Raw genomic sequence first — 19,585 nt, 5'->3', positions numbered from 1 at the left:
TGAGAAGACTGAGCACTGCCGGCGGCGGGCACAGGCCGGTCAGGGGGTGCTGGCGCTGAATGCAACTGCGCCAGTCATAAGACTTCGCCTTTCCTCCTTTGTCCCACTTCCCAGCTTACGAATCTCCTCCTGCCTGCAGCCCTCCTCCCCCTCTGCCCTGTTACCTGACATGGTCACAAGTTCCAGGAGGTAGGACCTCACATCCTTGGGAAGCCATTAAAGTGCTGACTCGCTCCCTGCTCCTCGGCCTCGAGCACACCCCCGCCCCCCATCCCCACCCTCTCCCTGTCCTTCTACTGGCTTGGTTCTGTAGTTCTCTAAGTTCTCCAGTGCATAGTCTTTTAGCTCAGCCAGAGTCATCCTCTGTGACCAAGAACGTCTCAATTGATAGGATGGAACTCTTCGGGCTTCACTCACTGACTTAGGTATTTCATACGGAACTATAAAGAGCTTTAAAAATCACGAACACACTAACGATCCCCAAGTTTAGCCTAGACCTCTTTGCTGACCTTGAGTCTGATATAAACAACTATGTCATGACTGGACCCTCTTGACCATCTACTATGCGTCTCAAACATGTACAAAACAGATTTTAGACACCAACCCCCCCCCCCCAATTTGGACAGAACTTGCTTTGCCTGCAATTCATCTTTCCCATTCAGGAAATGGTAAGTCCATCCTATCAGTTGTGAAGGCCAAAATTCTTACAGTTTTCCACGGCTTCTCTCCTTCTCTCACACCCCACCATCTACTGCACAGGAAATCCTGTTGATTCTACATTCAGAATGTATCAGTATCTCATACTTCACACCATCCCTCCCCAAACCAAACCGCTCAGTCTGAGTCACCTAACTACTGCAGCCAACCCCTAACGGGGCTTCTCGTTTCGGATTCTGCTGCCCTATGGTCCATTCTTCACGGAATTCCTAACCGAAGAATCACAAGGGCGCTCACGCTGCTGCTCTGCTCAGCCCCTCAGAGCAATGCCGAAGTGCTCACCCCGGCTAAGTCACCAGCACCCAGGAATCGGGCCCAGCCAGCCCAGGAACCTCAGCTCCAGCCCTCTCCCCGCTCCAGCCTGGCTGCTCCTCCAACGCACATGCCACCCTCCTACCTCAGGGGCTCTTCTCACGGATTTACCCCCAGTCTCCTCCCCTGATTTGTCCAAGACGCTGCTCAAAGAGGTGATTATTGGAGAGGCCTTCTCTGATTCCACATCTAAAACAGCAACCCACCTGACCCCTGTGTTCCCCACTCCATCCTGGGCTTTATTTTCTCCTGTTACCCCAGCTGGCACATCATCTGTTTCCTTCCACTTGGAGACAGGCTTCCTGAAGACAAGGACTTTCTTTTGTTTCCTGCTGCATATTCGGTGCCGGGAACAGGACCTTGTATGTGGTACGCCCTAAATAAGTACTTAGTGAAAGAATGGGGGATGGGGCGCCTGGGTGGCACAGCGGTTAAGCGTCTTCCTTCAGCTCAGGGCGTGATCCCAGCGTTATAGGATCTAGCCCCACATCAGGCTCCTCTGCTATGAGCCTGCTTCTTCCTCTCCCACTCCCCCTGCTTGTGTTCCCTCTCTCTCTGGCTGTCTCTATCTCTGTCGAATAAATAAATAAAATCTTAAAAAAAAAAAAAAGAACGGGGGGAAAAGCCCAAATTGCAATCAGAACTTTGTGTTTCATTTAGCCTCATTCTGATGTGAATGTGAGGCAGCTCACATCCACCACAGGGACATTCCCTCCAGCTACTTATTTTTGCTGCTCCTTTTGCTACACGATTTAAACCTCCTCCTTCAACAAGTATGTAGCTCAAGAACAAAGAGGCTGCCAGTGATAGGGTGCTGGGTTTTGCACATGGCAGCTGCCCTCTATCTCCTGCTGCCCCCCACCCTGTGCTATACAGACATCATTTCCACCCCATCTCCCACGAGGCCTCTGAATTTCATAAAGCCCATGCCTTAATTGAAAAACCATGTTTGCCTTCTCTTTTGTCAAAAATTTCTGAGTTAGGGACTTACAGACCCAATACAATGGATAAATAATACACTTGCAGGCCCACTCAGGGCTATGTGGGCACATGTGTCTGTGTGTGCCTGTGGCTCACGGCAACCTGTAGTATTTCAAATTGAAGGCTGGTGTTCTAAAAAGGGAGAAATAGGAATATAAGAAGCGTATGGAAAAATAAATCAAAAGCACCAAGAAGGTTCAGCAAAATAAAGTGAAAAGAAGAATTAGTGTGAGGCAGAAGACAGCAGGAGACTCAGAGCCAGGCAGGCCTGGGGTGGAACCCTCGCTAGGCCACTGGTCAGCTGCGTGTCCTTGGGTGGGCTGGTTAACATCTCCAGTGCTCAGTCTGATCTCTAGAAGCACGACTAATTTTATTCCTTCAGAAGGCAACTGTGAGAAGAAGGGAAGATGTGTTTAAAGTAGGTACTCAACAAATAACAGCTGCTGTTAAAATTATTAATAGGCTATTCAACTAACTTCTCAAGTTAGGGAACATTAGAATTATTGTTTCCCTTGAAAATGAAAAAAAAAATCATTGAACTGGAAGCCAAAAGCTCACATTCTGAAGGGCACAGTGGAGGGCGGGGGGAAGGGGGTGATCCCTGGGTGGCTCAGTCATTAAATGTCCGACTCTTGGTTTCGGCTCAGGTCATGATCTCAGGGTCCTGAGATCAAGCCCCGCGTAGGGCTCAGGGTCAGGGCGGAGCCTGCTTGTCCCTCTTCCTCTGCTCCTTCCCCCCACCCTGAGTTCCCTCTCTCTCAAATAAATAAATAAATAAATGAGTAAATAAAATCTTTAAAAAAATATATAGTAGGGAGGTGGGGCTGGCGAGATGAGGCTCCTCCTCCCCGTGGCCAAGGACCATCCCCCAGTTGTGTCAGGGAACTGACCTCAGCTAACCAGCTTACAGCAGCTATAGAAGCTTGACCTGTTTCAGTATGAGCAACACTTTGAGTCAAACGGTTCGGTTTTAAATGACACCTCTGGTGGTGCAGAACAGATCCAATGCCATCTGACTTTTGTCTGCCAGCAGTCTGGGCAGGGGCCATGCAGAAATGCCCTCCCAACTGCTATCCAAAGTCAGACTTTCTTAGACGTGTAAAGCAATATATCTTTGAATGATGTATAAACTAATGAAGAAAACCACACACGCACTGATTTATGACGTCTTGCACGGCAGGTACTTAATAAATATGGGGGTGATGATGAGGTGGAAAATATGAAACAAAAGGCCTTGCAAATGTGGAAATACCCATAACCAGCCTCATCTCATCTCATCTCATCTCCTAAAAAAAAAGATTACCGGCATATTATTCTACTGAGATTGGAGATTTATCAACAGCTTCGCAGACCATTTGTTTGATAGGACACTAAGTTAAAGCCTACTTAGCATCTTTATCTTAGTAGAGCACCAGGAATTAAACAGTCTTTAGCAAGAATCTGCAAGTAAAAAAGAAAAGCTTATAAAATTAAGAGCTGATATTTCATTCTATCTCCTTTCGTACTTCTTGAATAAATGCTGCCTCGTGAATATGGCTAGACCGCAAATGAACAAGGAGTTGCTATATAGCTGCCTGCTGCTGAGGTACACTAATTCTTCCAGGCCGGACTGTGCTCCCATTGACATTAATTAGAAGCTCTGATGGTGGAGAGGAAACTTAGTTCAATCTACCCACCCTCCCTAGCACCCACTCTTCCCTAGCATTCATCCCAAATTGGCCCACCCACACTGTGCTCAATGCTAGAACCTTCCAGAATAGTTCACAAGAGTCTACCTCAGCTGCCTTTCGTTCAGCCTAACAGTCTTCTAAAAGAGTGAAAAATTGATCCCTGTTCTTTGTTTCACCGACCTCAAGAGGCATTCGTTATCACTGGAATCAATATAAATGTGGACACCCAAGCAACTCTTGATAAAACTGAGGGCTTCAGAGGGGAGGGGGTGGGGGACTGGTATAGGCTGGTGATGGGTATTAAGGAGGGCACATATCGCATGGTGAACTGGGTATTAGACGCAAATAATGAATCATGGAACACTACATCAAAAACTAAGGATATACTGTATGGTGACTAACATAACATAATAAAAAATTATTATAAAAAAAAGGAAAGCAGTTATCCCATTTTCTAAGGTAATTAGGTTTTTTACTAAAATTTTTAAATATGGCCTTTATACATCACAATATTTTTCCTGTTCCAAAAACAAGAATAGAAACACTTGTTAAATAAGATTAGGAATGGTCTGGGGTCAAGCAAGTTCAGATGCCCAGCAGAAGAGCCATGATACCTGTCTTAGAGAAGGGATCCCATGGATGGGGGAAAAAGCAAGTTTACACCTCACAGTGACTTTCGGAGTTACATTTAAAACCTATTCAGCAAATTATCTTTTATATATATATATATACATATCTTTTTTGGAAAAACAGAAGAAAACAAAAGCATTTTCTTCTCTTGAATTTTTGTATGAGTGCAACCATCTGACAGCATAAGTATTTCACTTTTAGCCCAAGCTTACAAGTATTTCATGATTCTTTCAGAAATGTTCATCTCTGAAGTGTTTACATTTCACATATTATCTTTAAATTTGATTGCAAAATGTCCAGTTATGAAATACATACCAAATGTTCTTTTTAATCACTTACAGCTCTAAATGAAGAAAATCTGTTTGGCATTAGATAAATACCTTGAATGTGGGATAGGCAGGAACACCTTGAAATAATGCTTAACTAATCACAAAACAACTCTTCTGCAATAGATGGGCGAACCACTAATTAAACAAAGGGAAATAAAACTGTCAAGGCAGGATAAAAGGATAAAGAGAAATAAGCAGTAATTACTGTCTTATCGTCAGAAAAAGTAGTATCAAACATGGCTCAGGAAAGGAGGGGAAAAAACTCCACAGCTCCATAGGTAAATACCAGAACTCATTAAATTAGTACTTGGAGCTAAACACAACTCAAGGATGACAATGACATCTCAAAAAATGCATTCAAGAAAGGAAAAAACGGACTGTAACAATGGATGCTTTAACAGTAACAGTAATGTCACATGATGATTAAACTGCTTAAACATTTCCAAGCCAAGTCTTCCAGAAAGCTGCTTAGTAAGGACTAGGGGAGGACTCCCAGACCAGGTTATTATTCTTTTCAAGGCTTCACTGATACAGTGAAATTCATTAAATAATATGTCAATGGTGCCAACAAGTGTAATGAGTTGTGTTCTAAAGTTTGGAGCAACTTACATCCTGTTGCTGGGAATGATCTTGTGCCCTTCTCTGAACCAAGTCACTTGTGGTCTCGGGCAGCTGGGGATGGGCAGTAAGTTGAGAACTGCTGCATGTCCTTGAGACACCGTTTTTCTCTGGTCTGCATCCATGAAATTTCCCATATCTGCAGAGAAAAATCAGACCCTTGAAGTTCCAGAAAACTCTTTTTTTGGGGGGGGGAGGGTCAAAGATGGAAATAACTATATATTACTGCAAAGTCACCGACGTTGCTATAATTAAGCAATAAGACAAGAGAGATTGAGCGGTAATGCTGATGAGTACAGATCTGGTGGTGAAGTGGAGCATGAGGCAGAGCCATGTGCCTCCAAAGGGCCCACGAAATGCATTAATCAGCAGAACTTCATGGTCTCTGTGTCGCTGTGACACTACAATGAAACGTTTGCAACTGATTTTAATATTGGAATAAACTGTGGGAAAGCACCCTACCGCCGCAGAGACTGAATCGGAGCGCAGTCGGCTACCCCCCCAGCTCCCCAGTCTCTCAGGCTGGTGTCACCCAGGCAGCCGCCATTGCCCCGTTCGGTTTCTTTTAATTTGGGGCAAGCAGGCTTTGTTCCAGTACCTGTGCTACCGATAAACAGCATTAAAAAAAAAAAAAATGAGTCACAGAAAAAAAAGTGATTAGAATGTAGGTATAAGAGGCCAATTTTTAAATTAGTAACATTTGAAACTTCTGAAAAAATGTCTATGTTATTTAGATATAGATACATGTGTATACACACGTGGCATATATCCTATGTTTTCGTCTCAATGTATATAAAAATTTGGAATAGTCCATAAAAAATCTCTACTATCAGTGGATTTTTTATTCAAAAGAAATTATTTCCTATGTAATAAGCAGCATTTACTATTCTAGGAAAGACATGAAACAGACTAATGAAACAGATTAGGAAAATAGTCACAGTTATTTTCAAAGTGAAACTTGTTATCAAAAAGGAGAAAGAGAGATAAGAAAACATCTAAGAGCTAGAGATAAATGACAGAAACAAGGGTATAAAAAATTAACCCAAAAAAGCCCAAAGCTTAATATTACATAATAGAATTTAATACAGGATAATAAATTCCAAGCTGTTAACTTATTCAAATATGTTTGGGGTATCGATCTGAACTTTGTATTTATTAATTATGTTTTCAATTATTCAACTGAATAGAAGTTCGCAGTTATTCTGCAGAAAGATTTAGCTGAGTGTCTTCACCACAATTCAGAAAAGTTAAGCCTTCCTAATTAAAAACATAACTAAACATGGACACTCAGTCACTAGTAATTACAGAATAGTAGAGTAACGAGCAATTATTTTATTTGATATAGTGATGCTGAAAACTACAGGCCTTACCTGTGGTCAAAGAACAAATAAGAAAACATTGTCATTGTTGGTTGACAGCCCAATTTAGGAGCTCTCTAGAGTTCTCTCAAATCTGTCATAACATAGTAACATGTAACTTAAAACTTCATAACACTTTCTGCTTTCTTTTAAAGGGAGAGACATTTTGGTAGTAAATTCAAAATATAATAAAGCAGACAGGCCGTTTTAGATGGACTTGACTGTTCACAGATTTTGGACTACAAAAGTATATAGTGCTTCATGTCAGCCAGCTTGTCTCTCCACTTCCTCCTAAAAGATGGCATCAAATGCAAACTCCCTGCATTCTGATATCTCCTTCAGTTAATTCTACTCTGAAATCGGTCTGCCCCACAGAGAACTCATCAAATCACTAACAGTAATACCATCGAGGACATTACGATCTACGTACTTTTTATTGTGTAGCTAAAGGATTTCTAAACAAATCACTGGAAAAAATTCATTATGAACTGATAAAATTTTACCTAACTGGCTTTAATTTTTAATTTGAAAAACATTTGAACCTGAGTATCGTGAACGCTAGGAGCAGCTAATCATAAAACAGAAGGCATCTTGTTAATTTTTGTTTCCTGTCCTCCACAGGGCCCGACAGAGCCCCTGACCGCTGAAAGGCCAGGACTGGCATTTACCTCATTAGCCCCGCCACCGGACCAGCCTCACTAGCTGTTTACTTATCTCCCAACAACTTTAGCAATTATTCTATTCCAAATAGAATCCAAGACAGAATCTCGATTCCTACAATGGTTAAAAGTGATTTTGATCAGCATTGCCCACAGACATTTTGTTTCTGTTATTCATCATTTGGAGACTTTTCCAATGCACACATACATGCGACTTGAACTTCTGATCTTCTCTGCAAGAGAGCTCCCATCCTGTTTCGCACCACACAGCGGTAAAACCCAGCATCAAGCCTCTGTAAAGACGGGATAATATACCTGCCAAATACCAAAAAGAAGTGTTAATGCTTCTGTATCTAGATCAGCTCTGGCATTTCATTTTGCAAGTGCTCAACAAATATTTTATTTTTGGTAAACTAATGCCTATGTAATCCTTCTCTGGTCGACACACTTACCCCAACTGCAATTTATTTGTGAGATTACGTAATCGATGTCTGTCTCCCCAACGACGCTGTCAGTAGCACATGAAGCTAGATTCTAGACCTGCCTTGCTCACCCCTGTGCCCCTAGCTCCTAGCACACCGCCATGCATGTAGTAGAGAACACTCACAACTAGCTGAATAAATGACAAACGTAAAACAGTGATAGGTCATTACACTTAAACTAGACCTTTCAACAAAAAGTGTTTATAATTCTCTTTCAGAATCTGTAAAAGTTATTTCTAGAACTGGCAACAATCTTTACATAATGTGCCATGTTACTCTACCTAAAAATTCAAACATTTTCAGGATGAGATACAGGTGTCATCGAGGCAAAGAGAGCAGGGACACTGTGACACAACTCCCCTCTGCACTCACTGTTGTAGACCCCCCAACACAATTCATACACTTCCCTCACTTCCTTCTCCGCATATGGCCTGACATTAACTTTAAAAACGTTTTTGGGTAACTGAAAGGTGATTTCATTGGTATTTTCCACCGCTGTGACTGTAAGTAATCACATCCTTCAAATCAGTGCCTTTCTAAAAATTTCAGTAACATTTTATAGAAGAAAAAAGGTAGTTAGAAGATACGGATTCCATAAAAGTCCTGCTTTAGGTTTACTGTTACTTTTATAACGTAGGATGTTTTGAAATCCATAAGCAAGTACGATTTATAACCAAGGACCACTTGAAGTGAGTTTTATAGCTCCAGAGCCCAAACCTTTCACGACACCTGAGAGAGCACATTAATTGGTTTCTAGGCCATGTTCAAAAACAAATCAAGAATAAGGCTGAGTCCTGGATACTTTTTACAAATAGGAAGTTGCCTACCACAAGAAAGAAAAAGAGAGCTAACACGCAATCGAATGGTAGCCTATTTCCCAAAAAAGAGAAAACTCACCGATGCTCTCCTTTATTACAAAGACGTTCTGTTAATAGTTGTCTTCAATTTAAAAATACTTCTCACAAAGGATAATCAGAGAAACTTTTAAAAATAGGGTAAAAAGCACCATGAACGGTATGCTTATTGGCTCAGTTCCTAAGCATAGCTTGAAATTGCTTATATTCAACTGATTGCTCATCTTTTTTTTTTTTAAAAGATTTTATTTATTTATTTGACAGAGATAGAGACAGCCAGCGATACAGGGAACACAAGCAGGGGGAGTGGGAGAGGAAGAAGCAGGCTCATAGAGGAGGAGCCTGATGTGGGGCTCAATGCCATAACGCCAGGATCACGCCCTGAGCCGAAGGCAGACGCTTAACCGCTGTGCCACCCAGGCGCCCCCTGATTGCTCATCTTTTTACTCAAGTATGTCCAATTAGTCAACCTGGAAAAGGAACTTAAAGGCGTAATTTTTAAGTGAATAAAACATTTGGACAATATAGGCCATTCAGCACTAAGCAAATATTAATCAAAGTATGTTTTCCATCTGATAACCATCTTGATATTCCCATGACAAGATTAATAAAATCTTTTATGAAAAATATTGCTGAGTTTTAATCTTCAAAATTTTATTCTATTCTGAGGAATGGCTCATCTCAAACAAAAAATTGATTAGTGTGGGTAATAATAATAATATCAAACTGAACACAAAGAGTCAATGCCATGTATTTAAATTATAAATGAAGGCTAGAAAGAGAAGCAGCTTTAACTGTCAGATACTGTAATTATAATAAGGAGGAGTTTTGAGATTAAGTTAAAATGAAGTCAACAAAAGTTTTTGGAAACGAAATAACACAAGTTATGAGAGTACATATTTGAAAAACTAATGAACAGGTTCATCGTTGCAACATTTCCATATGTGTATAATTGTTATCCATTCCATTTTCCTTTTCTTTTGCAGGATCCTAAATAGATTTTACATTCTTATGAATTTCTATAGTAATCCTATGTACTAACGCACAAAAATAGCAGTGTTTTCAAACCAGGGGGGAACAGATACAAATTTGAATATTAGGCATATGCTGCTTTGTACCATCTCTTTAGTCTAATGTCTCACCAGGGGAAAAATATACAAAAAAAGTTGCAAAGTACTCCACCTATTACAGGAATTCCTACACAAATTATGTTCACCTAACAGATGGGAATATTCACTGCAAGCCTATTGTTTATAAACACACATTTTTAAGCAGAGAAAATTTCCTGGCTCTTTATAAGAAAGTATGATAAAATCCTAGCACCATATGCCACTAAAATATAGAAAATGCCTGCTCCTATTTCAAATAAACACAGCAGGGAATGTTTGTATTCACTGTATAAAGGCAGAATTCTACTAGACCAACAGAACATTTTCCAGGGCTAGTTCATTATCAGGAACAGCAAATTAAAGAAAATTAAACACAAAATCACAGCAAAACCAAGGGTTTACATGTCCATTCCTGCTAAGTAGGAGAATACCTCAGCTCTGCATTGCCCCTCAGGACGGGCCACAAGAGCAGCCCCAAAGTTTGTCTAGCAAGCAACTGCTGCTCTATTTCAGCCCATACACAGCTGCTTGACTAGCCCTGCCTGGAGTGAACATTTGACATTTTTTTTGTCTGCTTGAGATCTACACCATTTTCCTGTGCTTGGAGAATTTTCCACTCTGAGTCTCGGTGGAGCCAGACCCCTGGACCCAGGTAGGAAAGAGTGCATGACCACTGCCCACAGATACTCTGGATTTTTAGATCAGAGGCTGGTGATGCACAGGAATGGGGCTGAAGGAGGATTCATCTGACAGCAGTGGTGCCAGGGTGCAGCGGAGCCCAGCCCAGGGAAGCAGTGCGGTGCCCAATGCCAGGCAGGGCAATGGCTCAAATAACAGCATCCAGGCCCCAGGTGAACTAACAGCAGGACTCTCGCAGGACCGGCTCCTGGGCCGATGTGGCTCTAGCGGGTTCCCCTCACTCTGTTCCTGCCCAATCTCCAGCCTGCCTGGTGACTGATTCTACGAGCAGCCCAATGTCCATGCAATAACTTCCTGCTCTCCATTTCAGTAAGAAAGAGTTTGTTTCTGTGGCTTGTCCTAGAATTCCCCAAATGCCCACACTACAGGACATAGCCAAAATAATTTCAGCTGAAAAAGCTTCTCAAGTTACCAGGCATGCACCACGGTCACAGAAAAACCTAAATAATGCCTCTTAGAATCATCTCTCTTTTAAAAGTCGTGGCTTCCTGGTAAACTACTAAGAATCATTAGGCAATAAACGGTCCTTCCAAAACTGGGATAAATTAGCCTGTTATGAGTTTTCCTGAACATGAAACACACAAATTTTAGAAAATGTCTGACAAAATACTGCCTGGGTGCAGACATGCTACTGTGGAGTTCTTCCAGCAACAGTGAGATACTATGACTAAGGACACAGGTCTACAGAGACCTACGCTGGTTCTGAATAATGAAGGCACATCTGCATTTCTCCCTCTCAGGTCAGGCAACATCATTCAATTCCAAGAGAGAATTTTCATGCTCATTAAAATTAGACCTAAGTCTTTTTTTTTCTTTGAATGGGGGTCCTACATCCATTTTATGCCACTCCAGGTAAGACTACTCCCCACAACTTTAATTTTTTATGCTGGTATAAAAATATCTATTTTGGGGCGCCTGGGTGGCACAGTGGTTAAGCGTCTGCCTTCGGCTCAGGGCGTGATCCCGGCGTTATGGGATCGAGCCCCACATCAGGCTCCTCTGCTATGAGCCTGCTTCTTCCTCTCCCACTCCCCCTGCTTGTGTTCCCTCTCTCGCTGGCTGTCTCTCTTGCTGTCAAATAAATAAGTAAAATCTTAAAAAAAAATATCTATTTTGCATGAAAATAAACTGCCAAGTTCTATAATAAACTTTCATGTCTTGGCCCAGAGCCCAATCTTATATTTAAAGTGAAAAAAATGGTCAAGGAAAAATCAAAACAAAAAAACCCCTGTAAGTCATTTATACCCTTCTTGGAACTACTTTGATTCTTCTTTTGGAGAGGTGATGATAAATAATTAGGCTTTCAATTTCATTTTTATAAATTTCCTACATGAAATTAAAAAAGAATAATAATCAAAAGTGGAATCAGTCTACAGCTTTCTTTACAAACAAAATACTGAAATGAAAGATCCAAACTGAAATGTGTTAAGAAAAAGATCAAAGGACCCAGAGCCTTAAGCAGTGTGGTACTAGAAGGGATTCTAATTATTTTAGCCAAAATGTGCAAGACTAGTTCATTTGGGCCAAAATATAACTGTTATTGTTGAGAACTGGGCAGTTCCAAGAGGACAGGACCAATGGAGGGTTAACCAGCAGAAAAGTGACTATAAACCAAATCCAGAAAACTGAAGCCGACCAACTTGTTGTTTGGGAACAACCAAAGCCCTTTGTGGGAAGACGCAGGCAGGCGGGAGTCATACTCAGTTCAGTGAGATGATGAAGAAACCAACTGGTTACACGTCACCTAACAAACAAGTTCTCCATTCAATCAGTAGACCTTTCCTTTTGGTGAGTAGTGGGTAGAGCAGATTAAAAACAAAACAAAACAAAAAAGCAGAAGAGTCTTTCCCATAGCTTAGCAATAAAGCATAATTAGATGCTTTGTCTCAGTCTTAAGATTTTTAAATACTGATCTTGTATCCTGTAACACTGCTAAGTCCACTTACTAGTTTTAGCAGCTTTTTAATAAATAATGTCACATTTTCTATATCGACGATCATATCACCCTCAAAAAAAGACATTTTTATGTCTTCTCTTACAACCAAGATGCCTTTTATTTCTTTTATATTTGTTTTCCTGACTGCACTGGCCAGAAGATCCACTACTGGGATCTGCTGAGCTTCCTGCAGTGGTGGGTTTGTAGTTTTCATCAAATGTTGAACATTTTCAATATTATTCCTTCAAATATTTTTCTGCCCCTGCCTCCTTTGGGATTCCAATCACACATACATTAGGCTAGCTGAAGTTGGTCTGTAACCTATTAATGCTCATTTCATTGTGTTTGATTCATTTTCTTTTCTATCTGCCCTTCACTGTGGATAGTTCTATTGCTATACCTTTAAGTTCACTAACATTTTCTTCTGCCATATCTAAACTGCTGATACCCCATCCAATGTGTTTTTCATCTCAGACATTATAGGTTGCATCCTCTTAAGTTTGATTTCTGACTTTTAATATCTTTCAGGTATGTATTTAGCTTTGATCACATGGAATACAGTTACGATGTTTCAGTATCTTTCTCTGCTACTTCTAACACCTGTGTCAGCTTTGGCTTGAGAGATTAATAGATTGATTTTTCTCCTCCTTACAGGTCATGCTTTCCTTCCTCTTTATGTGACTGATAATCTTTGATTCAATTCTAGATATTGAGAATTTCACCCTGTTTGGTGTTGGATATTGTTGTAGTTCTATATATATTCTTGAGTTTTGCTCTCCAATGCTTCAAAAATACTTAAAAAGTCATCTGATCCTTTCTGGTCTTGTTTATAAAATCTTAGGCAGGATCAGAGCTGCATTTGGTCAATGGTTAATAATTCTCATTACAGACCCAAGATAATTCTGTATCCTTTATCCAATAACCCTACAAATTATGAGGTTTATGGTATGGCTGGGGAGAACAGGTCCCCCACCCAGCCCTGTGTGGTGAGCATGGTAAGAACTACCATCACTTCTGGGCAGTATTTTCCTTGGCCTTGGGGAATTTCCTCAAGTGAATGTGCTGATGAATATTCTGCCTAATACTCAACATAGAATGTCTGCAGATCGCTAGTCCTCTCTCTGGTACTGTGCCTTGATCTCTCTGCATTCTCCGATGTCTTCAACTCAGGAATCCTCCAGACACATGAGCACCCCCATGTCTGGGCCATGAGCCTGGAAATTCTCACACAGCATTAAAGCTGGGGCAACCAGGGGGCCCACTGATTTTCTGTTTCTCTGGTATCATCACCTTTGGCTGCCTGATGTCCAGTGTCTTAAACACCACTGTTTCATATACTTTGTCTGGTTTTATGGTTGTTTAGATTTTTTATCTAGGATTCTTTTTTATATCTCTTAGTGAGATTTTCCACTTCATTAGGTTTTTATAAAGGTTATTCCCAGGCATTTAATAATTTTTATTCAGATTGTAAATTTTTTCATCTTTCTAAAAGACATAAGAAAAAGTTACTTTTTCCTTAACCATTCCTATTTTCTTACTGGAATAAAAAAAAAAAAGAATAATCATCCATCAAACTTCTGTTGTTGATACTGGCACAGAAATCGAACCACAGAGACAGGTCACATAAGGAGACAAGAAGATTTTTAGCAGTTCACAGTATCCAATTATACCTCCTCTTAAAACAATGAATATCATGCCTACCACTAAGAAATTATTGGTTTAGATATCTATCTATTCTTATTTGAATATAATTATTTTATCTCAAAGTAGAAAATAATTGAAAATAAATATTTTCTGGGGAAAAAAATATGCCTATGACAGCTATAGAAACTTGGTTTAATTGCTGAGCTACTACAATTTTGCCAATATAGTCACCTGTGCCTAAATGTGCATACAAGCATCAATATGAAAAACATCAGAAACTCACTGAAATTCGTTGTGCCGTTTGCAACACAAGCAACAAAGAAAACACTATTTTTGGTCAAAGCTAGAAAAGCTGAGTTTATATTATGTGCCTTTATAGGATTAGTATTTTCTACTGACACCAAAGTGGGGATGGGGGGAAAGGGACTCAATTTCAGGGAGAAAACAGCTACCATTTTCATAAAGTAGCCATGTTTTTCAGTTTGAGACTGAGAATGGTCTTGTGAAGGTTAACATATGACAGCTGAAGGTGCTTATTGGAAGGAAGTAGATGAAAGAGTAATTCGAAAAAATAGCATGAGAGTTTTGGACAGGTTTTATATCTTAAAAAAAATGATGACAAAATACAATGGATCCTTGATAACCCATCTCAGTGTCTGAAGCCCTCAGTGTACAGAATATAATTTATCACATCTACCCCAAACCATTCTTGCTTTAGAATAACCCATTTCTTCTTACTAAGTTTCTACTGAAATGGGAATGAAGCATGTATCTCATTTTAATGGTCCATATATAATGAGCCGGCCCTGCAATCTTGCTTCAATGACCCACAATGCTTTGTCTTCCTGTGGATTATCCCAAGTGTACCAAATTAACAGGTAAATCTGCTAGTGCAAAGAGCAATGCAAAAAAAGCCCCATCTCCTCGCATATTTTAAAATGGACACCAAAAGTATTTCATCATTAAGTCTAAATAGTTGTATATATAATAATGGCATGGTGTATGATTTAGCATTTTTTAAAAGACTTATTTATGTGTGTGTGTATGAGAGAGAGAGAGGGAAAGAGAGAGAGAATCCACAAGCAGACTCCCCACTAAGCACAGAGCCCCAATGCAGGACTCGATTCCAGGACCCTGAGATTGTGACCTGAGCCAAAACCAAGAGTCAGTCACTCAACTGACTGAGCCACCCAGGACCCCCTGATTAAGCATTTTATTTATTTTTTTAAGATTTTATTTATTTGTCAGAAAGAGAGCTAGAGCACGCATAAGCAGGGGGAGAAGCAGGCAGAGAGAGAAGCAGGTTCCCCGCTGAGCGAGGAGTCCGATGCGAGATTCTATCCCAGGACCCTGGGATCATGACCTGAGCTGAAGGCAGACACTTAACCTACTGAGCCACCCAGGCATCCCTGACTTAGCATTTTATTTTAAGATTTTATTTCTGAGAGAGAGAGAGAGAGAGAGCGTGCACAAGCAGGGGGGAGTGGCAGGCAGAGGGAGAGGCAGGCTCCCTGCTGAGCAAGGAGCCCAATGAGGGACTCTACCCTGGACCCTGAGATCATGACCTGAGCCAAAACCAAGAGTTGGCAGCTCAACTGACGGAGCCACCCAGACGACCCTGATTTAGCATTTTATTTTATTTTATTTTATTTTAAAGATTTTATTTATTTATTTGACAGAGATAGAGACAGCCAGCAAGAGAGGGAACACAAGCAGGGGGAGTGGGAGAGGAAGAAGCAGGCTCATAGCGGAGGAGCCTGATGTGGGGCTCGATCCCATAACACCGGGAATCACGCCCTGAGACGAAGGCAGACGCTTAACCGCTGTGCCACCCAGGCACCCCTGATTTAGCATTTTAAAACAAAACTGTTGCACTGCTGTTTCACATGTACCCAATGGAATCTAAATAATGATTTTGAAATCCACATTATCCATTATCCATTTTTTAATAATGAACTAACAGAACCTTCATACTGCTCCTTTTTACTCTTTGAACTTGAGTTGTAAATCTATTTACTCCATAGAATTTTATTCTAATATAACATTTTTATGCATGAAAGATACTTATTGATTATCCAACATACTTCTCTGAAATAAAAATACACATATAAATGGCAACTTAAAAAGGATGTCCTTTGATCAAAAGATTCTAAGTGCTTATAAAAATTCTTCCATACTACATGTTCATTGCAATTATCACAGTCAATCAAAAAAACATAAACGTGTTAATTTTGAAATATAATTATTAAGCATTAAAAATTTAGAAAGAAAATGTCTCTTAATGACAGGAAAGTGGCTCTTTTTTCCAATTACTTCACATTTCATTGAATGGGAAGTTATTTACCACTAGAATAAACAGAATTGGATAGAAATTAACAACAAAGAGAAGGTATTGACCACATATTTGTGGTCATTGAAGTGTTTATTTAAATCCACTGAGTACATGGAAGAAGCAAATAAAAAAGTAGAGAAGAGGTTGAAGGATAGCAGCAAGCAAAACACAGGAAAGTAATAAAAAATGGATATGGATTTAGAATGTCAAATAATCTTTTTTGCAAAAGTTAATGAAAGTGTCTTCTGAATAAACGTTTGAGAAAACACAAAGCCCTAACTTTCCTCTTGTGCACGTTCCTTCTATATCAAGATGGAACACGGATCTGATCAAAGGAAACAGCACTTTTTACCTCCTCCTCCCTGAGATCTCCAACTGAGGCCTCACCACACGCTTCTCATCTCAGAGGAGGGTAAAATGCAGACAGACCGTGTTTCACAAAAGAATATTTCTCGACTTCATTCTTCTTTCTAACAAATCCTGCATACTCTCCTCCTTCTCTGTGTATGTAGACAAGCCTCAGGGCACGGCTGTGGGTTTGCCACCTAGATAAAACAAGGTGCCCTTGCGTGCCGTGGGTCTACCTTGCACACACTCTCTGTTTCGCTCTCATTACATGTTCCTTGAGGCACAATACATTCTTTGATAACAGCTGGAGAATGGAAAAGGTGGGGTTGTTAAAATTGGTATAGCTCTTGCCACCCACCCACACAACATACCCGAATTTAAAAAAACCCAAAATTGATCAAAATATCCCATTTCTAGTGTCCTACTTTCCCCTAAAGGGAATATGTGAAAGGCAAGAAGTTCTTCTGGGGTTGTTTAAAAGAGCCCAACATTTTGTTCAATATTCTGAACTACGCACTTGTCTTGCATCTTTAAGAAGCAGTTCCGTGGGAGGACTCGGGGGGAGTAACCTCCCTTCTGTGAACTGGGAGAAAGAGCACAAAGAACGCAGGAAAAGAGAACCGCAGGTGCCTACACACGTTCTCAGTCAGCTCAACCTCAGAAACACACATATGGAAACTGAACGTCTAGAAAGCAATTCCTTTGCCGCTATCCATGGCCATGTTCCCCAGTTTGAAGACCGTTGGTATAGATCACCCGCATTACTACTTTTTGTAGGGAAGAACAACCTGGAGTCTTCTGAAACTTCACTCCTTTCTTCCTGGGGCATACAAAACACTATGTCATTTCATTTTTGTGAGAACTCTCTGAGGCGGGTTATATTACACCCATTTCACAGATGAGAAAATCAAGATCAAACTGGTTAGGTCACTTGTCCAAAGTCACACACTGAAGTTGAACAGAAATATCTGAATTCAAGGCACCTTCTGTTAAAGCCCATTAGTCACACGTGGTTTTCATTTCTAAGCTTGCTTGTCTTTTCCTTTCTTATGCCCCTCCTACAAAACCAAATCCCCTAACACCTCATTATAATAGTATACAGTGTCAACTAGGATTTATTAGCAGATTGCTTGTGGGCCAGAAAACACACAATTTACGTACATTAGAGCCTTTTAATGCTCACAACACCACAAATGAGGTATGATCGACCCCATTTTGCAGGTATTGGTGGCTTGCCTGAGGTTACATTGCTGATGCTAATTGGTCGTGAGCTGGGATTCCAACCTGGGTCTGTTGATGTCAACATGCTCTTAACTGTTACGATAAACTGCTCCTACAACAGCAGGTACTCTGACAGTATAGGCCTAATAATGAAAGAGGTGGTCACAAATTTCTATGTCTACAAAGAGCAGATGGATAAGGGAACTGAGCAAAGCAAGTGTGGCTTTATACAGGGTGGGGACCAGAGTGCTAAGGACCAGAGAGGCTGTGCCCTTCCTGAAGGATAGCACTGGCCACGCCTGCTTGTGCGGGGCAGCAGAGCCTGGTGGCCAGGCCTTCTGACTGCTCAAGAGGGACCGGAAAGTGGATTTTTATATGAAACCTTACAATTGTTAAATGCTGCCAAGCAATTAAGAAATATATTCTGATTACCCCTCCTTATCCAAAGGGGGAATGAAGCATGAGAGACTATGGACTCTGAGAAACAAACTGAGGGCTTCAGAGGGGAGGGGGGTGGGGGATGGACAGACTGGTGATGGGTAGTAAGGAGGGCACGTATTGCATGGAGCACTGGGTGTTATACGCAACTAATGAATCATCGAGCTTTACATCAGAAACCAGGCATGTACTGTATGGTGACTAACATAATATAATAAAAAAAAAAAAACAGGGATGTACTGTATGGTGACTAACAAAATATAACAAAAAAAAATTAAAAAAAAGAAAAAAAGAAATATATTCTGTGGGTATATCCATATATATTTTCAACTGATTTTTTAAATACATACACACATACCACATTCTGGGCAGACTGGATGCGGTTCATGAACCATCATATTATAACCTCTGACTATTTTTTAAACATTTTTTAAGGTTTATTTAAGTAATCTCTACGCTCAACATGGGGCTCAAACTCACAACCCTGAGATCAAGAGTCATGTGCTCTTCTGACTGTGCCAGCCAGAGGCCCCTAACTTCTGACTTTCAAGGTGAGTGAGTGATGGGCAATGCCCCATGTTGAGAAGCCCATTACTCTATGCAAAATACCTCTGGAGAGCCAATTCTCTCATTTCCATTAAATAAGAACATGACATTGCTGATTTGGGGACCTCTTGGACTTTTTAGGCTGCCACTAATTCTGCCCTACTCAGAACTACAGCAGCTGTTACAATAACCCTCCCATAGAAACGGAAGCTAAACAGATTTAAACCTGAGAGGTCTCAAGGGGAGGTTAAGATGGCGGAGGAGTAGGGGACCCCTTTTTCAGCCGGTCCCCTGAGTTGAGCTGGATAGGTACCAGACCAGCAGGAATATCCACGGAATCAGCCTGAGACGCAGGAAGATACATCTGGATCTCTACAAATGAACATCTCCAGCGCTGAGTATCGAGGTACGAAGCGGGGAGCCGTGAAACCGCGCACAGATATCGGAAGCTAAACAGAAGGGGGAGGGAGCCGCCGTGTCAGGGCGCCGGGAAGCGGTAGCCACCTACAAGGGGGAGCGGACAGACCGCGGACCCGCACGCTTGAAACAGCAGGCTGAGAAGGGAGCTCCGGGAGCGCACTCGGGACGGCTGGCGGTTGGCGGGCCACCTGCACGGGGGAACAGGCGGACGCGCGGACGGCACCCTCGAGACAGCAGACTTAGAACGCGAGCTCCAGGAGCGCGCGCGCAGGGCGGCTGGCG

At 41.2% G+C, this 19,585-nt stretch overlaps 1 protein-coding gene across 7 annotated transcripts in view; it reads right to left on the bottom strand.

Moving 5' to 3' along the window:
* Positions 1 to 19,585, bottom strand: part of SDK1 (sidekick cell adhesion molecule 1) — an 867,584-nt gene that overhangs the window by 513,424 nt on the left and 334,575 nt on the right. For all 7 annotated transcript variants that reach the window (XM_034669743.1, XM_034669739.1, XM_034669740.1 and 4 more), the window contains 2 exons: positions 7,483 to 7,589; positions 5,249 to 5,396 (listed from right to left, as the gene is read on the bottom strand). In XM_034669743.1, the coding sequence (XP_034525634.1) occupies positions 5,249 to 5,396; positions 7,483 to 7,589 (255 nt within the window). The remainder of the gene's footprint in view (positions 1 to 5,248; positions 5,397 to 7,482; positions 7,590 to 19,585) is intronic.

Source organism: Ailuropoda melanoleuca, chromosome 10 (genome assembly GCF_002007445.2).
Source record: "Ailuropoda melanoleuca isolate Jingjing chromosome 10, ASM200744v2, whole genome shotgun sequence".
Taxonomy (NCBI): Eukaryota; Metazoa; Chordata; class Mammalia; order Carnivora; family Ursidae; genus Ailuropoda; species Ailuropoda melanoleuca.
This window is presented reverse-complemented; position numbering and strand designations above follow the sequence as displayed.